Source organism: Trichoplax adhaerens, genomic scaffold (assembly GCF_000150275.1).
Source record: "Trichoplax adhaerens TRIADscaffold_1 genomic scaffold, whole genome shotgun sequence".
In the NCBI taxonomy this organism is placed as follows: domain Eukaryota; kingdom Metazoa; phylum Placozoa; class Uniplacotomia; order Trichoplacea; family Trichoplacidae; genus Trichoplax; species Trichoplax adhaerens.
The window spans coordinates 13066154-13072319 of NW_002060943.1; the positions used below are offsets into that span (position 1 = coordinate 13066154).

The following is a 6166-nucleotide window of genomic DNA, read 5'->3' on the forward strand; positions in this document are numbered from 1 at the left end:
GACAGAATTGACAGTACAGTACTATACACTATAGTACTGTAGGTATCGATAGATTCGAATCATTCCAATGATGGATTATTGTACGCATTTGGTCGATTTTCAGAATAGAATTTTGATACATCTAATTGGAGCACTTAGGATGTTCCAATTAAATTATTTATACAGTATATCATACTGTATAACATAGTATAGGAAATCAATGGGAAAATAGGATGACATCATGACCTGTAATGAATGCCATAACTGGTCACAAGTCATTGGGCTATGATATCATCCTGTAAAAATACTCGTAAATGGCAATAGTAACGCTGGAAAGAGAGATACCTTATTAATTAATTAATTAATAAAAGCATAAAATACATAAAAACAACTATGACCTCATTGATTAGTGCACTACTAGCAATGACGCGCGTACCTTAAGGTTAAAGAACGAAAGCTTATAGTACAACAGTACAGTACAGATTGGGATACTCGTCCATAATGAATTCATATGTTACGAATATAATTCAATAATATAATTATCGTAGTAATAGCGCTGCTCGCTGTTCAATTGCAGAAGTAGAAACGCTGATTTCATGAAGAAATCATGATGATACGCTCATTTTATGAAGAAATCATTTTGATTCTAGTCCATCGACATGTAAGGAATAGTTTAATAAACGGACAAAGTCAATATGACTCATCATCCAATTCCATGACAGCTTTACAATTTCCAATACCTCTGCGATGGTACAAAGATCATGGCTGTATTTTAAAACTCTATTAATATGATCTTAACATTCTACTTGGCTGCGTATCATCAGTCAATTCGCTTTCATCATCAAGTGGACATTGACATCATAATTAGTCTTGGCAGGTAAAATAAAAAAATTATCCATACAACGTGGAATCGGTGGAATATCATCAACCAGCAAGCGCTTAAGCTCGACCACAATATTTTCGAATTGATGTAGATGATGTAAACGGTCAACCTAACCTGAATATTCATTCATTGTACAAGGGCTACTCTATTCTATTCAGCAACATGTCGGCACTTAGTTGCGCTTCTTTAGATAATTTTAAGTGCTAATAGGACAATCTACCTTGACTGCCGTGCTCTTGATATGTTGTCACAGTACATAGCACAAGATTATCTTCAAGCCTTGAAGAAGTTAATACTAAATTTAATATAGTAAACCTGCATGTAAATTACGTGTTGTTTTTTTAACTAGCTTAGCTAAAATGATCGCCTACACCCTGATACCTAATTTAAGGCTTTGAGAAAATATTTTCTACCTAATTTAGATAACAGTATTACAATAAAATCAGCCTTTAATTTAGAGTCAATGACCTCACTTTATGGCAGCGTGATAGAGTCCTGCATAAATTAAAATTGAATAGGACTACCATTAATTAGCACACAGTACCATTCTTGAGCTAAAAATAAGTTGAATTAGTTCATATCTCGCTTGTTATGCTTCGCAGTTATAGCAATGCTGGATCTAAACACAAGCAGAATCACTTACCAAGATCCTTCACGCAAGAATTTACAATATTTCACTGCTTATTCTTTGCATGCACTAACATCATTATAACTATAGAAATACAACTGGTACTAGCAATAGCCCGCTACAAACCAGTAGCTAATTACAGCCTTCATACTATAATAAATACATTTTACCATCCAATTCCTCTCCAAGCAGTACTATAAATTAGTCTTGAATTAGTAGCATTGCTTTCGCTACTACGTCGTTACAACATGTAGTACGTATCGTCCTCGAGTCTTGAATCAATGTAAATTTAATATAGTCCTGCTAATATCAACAATGGCGATGCTATTTCTCGAGAACGACATCATGAGGAGATTACATTTTTTCAATAGTTTGGCCTAATGCTGTAGTATTTTTCTATATAAATGCGATGGACAAGAACTCATTCCAAGCTGGACTGAGACATTATTATTCGCTCATAGGCATTGATAGGGATCTTATTAGATCTATACTAAGGTCAACAAACCAATCATTTGGTACGCTATCAGATACAATTAGTACTCTAATTATTTCCAGGTCGCAAATTCGTAGAAACGCTAGCTTAGAAACTCATATTTGAGAATACACTGAGCCTACATCGCCAAAATAAGGACAAACTATAACCATTCTTCAAATACAGTACATTCTTGGATGCTGGAAAGTCATTGCATGATGATACCAACAGATTCATATCAACTTATTGGTGGTCGCCATTATTATACTTACCAGTATATTCAGAGCTGGATTAAATCAATGTATTTGTTAAATTGTAGATATTCCAATTTATTACTAACAGTAAATAATCACTGATCGTAGATTCTCATTGTATGTAATTGGATGTCTGGAAGAGGATATCTTCTCTTGGATAGTTATGCTTTCCTGTAGGTATTCTCTGACTAATTCTATATTCAATCTCACTTCTTGCAATTCATCTATCATTTTCCTGTCCTTCATCGCAACGATAGATATGTTATATGTATGTAATACATACGATCTAAATTACATAAATAAACGCATTTCACATTGGTCCAGTAACGCCTTGCAAAGTATTACTATTATTATCATCAATAGAAATTAGAATTTAAGACCATCTAACGGCGATAGATCATAACGTATAGAATGATCAAGTTGGCATTGCATGCATTGATGAGACAATGCCTACTGTGCTTTACAAAAATAATGTATAGTTAGAAAGTAACTACGAGCTTCGTTTAATCCTAGCATCCTCTCATTCTCCACTGATGCTAATTTCATCTTAATAATATGATGCAGATTCTTACGATAAATAAGGCTTTTGACTTTTCGGTTGATGGCCTAGTCTCTATATTAGGTATTAAGAAATAAGCAATTTGATGAAATACTTTTCTATTTTATACTCTGATGTTTAGAACTGCGATTATTATATCGAACAATTGTTAATTGAGTCTGATTAGCTGCAATGAAACCAGTAATGTCTTGAACTTTGCTTGTTACATCGATTCCAGAGAGCAAAATCGAATCATATGTTGACATCGAGTATTTTAATTGATTTTTTCGATTCTAGTATACTCGCATATGCTTGTGTAAGTGATATTAAGCACTAACTGTATAGGCGGGAGAAAAAACACTAAGCTCCTTTGATACGAGATCTAAAAATACGATTCCTAGTCTATCGCTTATGGCTAATCATTTTGTGTAAGTGATATTAAGCACTAACTGTATAGGCGGGAGAAAAACACTAACCTCCTTTGATACGATATCTAAAAATACGATTCCTAGTCTATCGTTTATGGCTAATCATTACGTCAGATTGACATTCATTTGTAATTGCCACAAAATTAACTTAGAACTACTACCCTAAACTAATTGATTACTTATTCCTACCTCCACTACACCTGGAGGCCTACTGTGTGGTAGTCCTATACTACTTACGGTCACACAGGGATAAGACTGTTCTAAGAGTTTAGCATAGTTTTTATTAATAGAGTAGTCGAAATGCTATCGAATCAAGAACTGAGAAGCTGAGCATTCGCTCCTCTTTTTATACCATACCACCAAACTTGTGGTGTACACATGGTAATTTAGTAACATAACATTGGCATGGTTCATATAGGGAAACAACCCTCAATAAGCTATATAGTTTACTATAGATACAACTAGTAAACAACTTTAATTAGCAATAACTAATAAATAGCCAATTAAACGAAGGAGGCTCTGCACGCTTATTGCACGTTACTCGAACTTTGCAGTGGGTAATGAGGTCTACCAGTAGAAGCGCTATTAAAGTTATATAATTCGATTAACCCAAGTCTTTCGATAATTAATTCATGCAATAGAGTTACATCTATATGTATGCATACAACATGTGTACAGTGACATACTGTATAGTCTTAATTACAGCACCATTAAGGGAAAATATTCCCATCGTGTTCAAATATTTCGTTACTTTCGTGTCCGCATATGACGTTTATGCGACTATAGGAATTAAAATGATTAAGTTAGAAGTGCAAAAACATAAATTATTTAAGAACATTGTAGTTGGAAATAGTTAACTAACGTGACGATTAAAGATCTAAATTTATTGCATCATAAGTGCGAAAAAGAATAAGCGATTATTTAAGAAGGAGGTAAATGTTTAACTACTATAGTTAGCAATGTCACTGCTAGCTCTAACTCTAAGCATACTGCATTATAACTGGTTCTATGCGTATACGTGTACGAGCTCTCCGTTTATTTTCGAGAATTTTTCTAATATTTTCCATTCTAGTTATTTTCTTTCCAATCTGAAAAATCGGTAAATAAAATAATAATATAAATGAGATAGCCTAAACATTCATTTCTAAGGTAATCGATCTCTTGTTTGCTATGTTAAATCAAGAGTTGTCTGCAGTTTCGAAGCTTGATAAAGAAATGTTCTCGATACTATCACAGTATACATGAGACCAGAAAAATCTGGAGGCATTTTGTAGGCAGCATCCCCATTCAAAGGCTTTTTTTCGATAAAATTGGAATTCTTTGTTCTGAATTTGGTCTTTATAAATTTCTTCTCCTGCCATTTCATTGGGATACTGTTTATGTGTCGCTGCACAAGCTAGAAATATATCAATAGGACCTGATGCGATGAGTTCCTTTTTCCAGTCATGAACTGACGGAAGATTGTTAAAATCTCTAGCTGTACTCCCTATTAGAACAATGGCTGGGGTTTCCTTTTTTAAGGAAATGAGGGGTACATTCTGATATCTAGTTAAGGTAGCATCAAAATAAAGAAAAATCTCGTTTTCTATCTGATAATTTCTATCTTGGCTCTTGAGCTGAGCGTGTAAAACTATAGGGATCTTGTATTTAATAGCAGCTTGAATGATTACTTTTCAGACCCAAAAGCATGGCAAGCACTTGAGATGGCGATGAATTATTACAAAATCTGCTGAGATTATTTGTTTTACAGTCTGATCCATTTCTAATTGATATGCCAAACTTTGAATTAGCTCTACTGAATGTACGGACAAACTTTGTCTTAAATGGCTTACAAGCTTATTAGTAAACTTAGATCCTATGTGACTAATTTCTCCAATTTTTTTATGTCTGTATACTCGTTCAAAACTAGGGGATTTTCTTTACTTGGTGGCTTGGATATCTTCACTTTTGTAAGCAAGTAAGATTGGATTAGAAAATACTCGCTAAAGTTTAAATGAATTTCAATATCACTTTTGAATAAATCGGATATAGATCTTTTATTAACTATCCGATCCAGATTTTCGATAAGGTTTAGGCAATGTATTTTGACTCGGCTTATCTCCGATAGAAGAGCTTGGCTATCTACTGGATATCTCAAGAAAATAAGGGCAATCTGAAGAGATCTAATTTGGCAAGCATTTTCTCCAACAAGTGGATCAAACCTGTTGATATCTTTCTTCGCTACGATTTCTAAAGCTTGTTCTGCAGCGATTATTAGTAGTAGATATTCACGGAGACCATTATCCAATTTTTTGGCTTTATTATTATTAGGATCATAAGGGAGTAAATGACTTAAGAGAAAATCTCTTTGATTATTGAAAGGAGATCGAAAATTTTTCTCTAATTTCATATCTGTAAAAACGGAATTAAATCGATTGGCTACTAGTGATGTTCGACTAGAGTTTTAACTAAAAAAGGAAATTAACTTACTGTTGGATTTGCACGAGTTCGAACATAGTACGGTATTTTCTGGCAATATATATCTATGAATTTCTCCAGAAATTTAGGAGTCTAAGGGATGACACACTGAACGAATGCTGAAATTAATCCTCAACCAGAAAGGATACAATTCGACGCCAATCTAGCTTGTGAAGACTTTCAATACACCTAAGCGAATTGCGCTAACCGAACTTTAAACAATAAAATTAATGACAATTTCTTTCTTATACCAATAAAATATCGTATTGCCGATAATTTCAAAGATTAGACTGTCTACAAATATCAATTTTCCAAAAAATCGAGAAAATATACGAAGGCGAAAGATTGTTGCCTGTTCAAATCAGGAACTTTTGAAAAAATTCTTAAATGCCTTTCAAGAAAGTAAACTGCATTGCATGCACATGCTTAATGCAAGCACAATAAATGCGCCTGCCGAATATACGAAATCCTCTTATTAGCAAACATAGATGATAATGTCATTTCACTTAGGAGTATGCGAGACAAAA

At 33.7% G+C, this 6166-nt stretch overlaps 1 protein-coding gene across 1 annotated transcript; it reads right to left on the minus strand.

The window, feature by feature from the left end:
- Positions 1-4360: 4360 nt before the first annotated feature.
- On the minus strand, positions 4361-5571 carry TRIADDRAFT_52827 (uncharacterized protein; the record flags this gene model as incomplete). The annotated part of the gene is made up of 2 exons (XM_002109086.1): positions 4361-4727; positions 5384-5571. The coding sequence occupies 2 exons, from the start codon at positions 5569-5571 to the stop codon at positions 4361-4363; spliced, it is 555 nt and encodes a 184-aa protein (XP_002109122.1).
- Between the last annotated feature and the right edge of the window lie 595 nt (positions 5572-6166).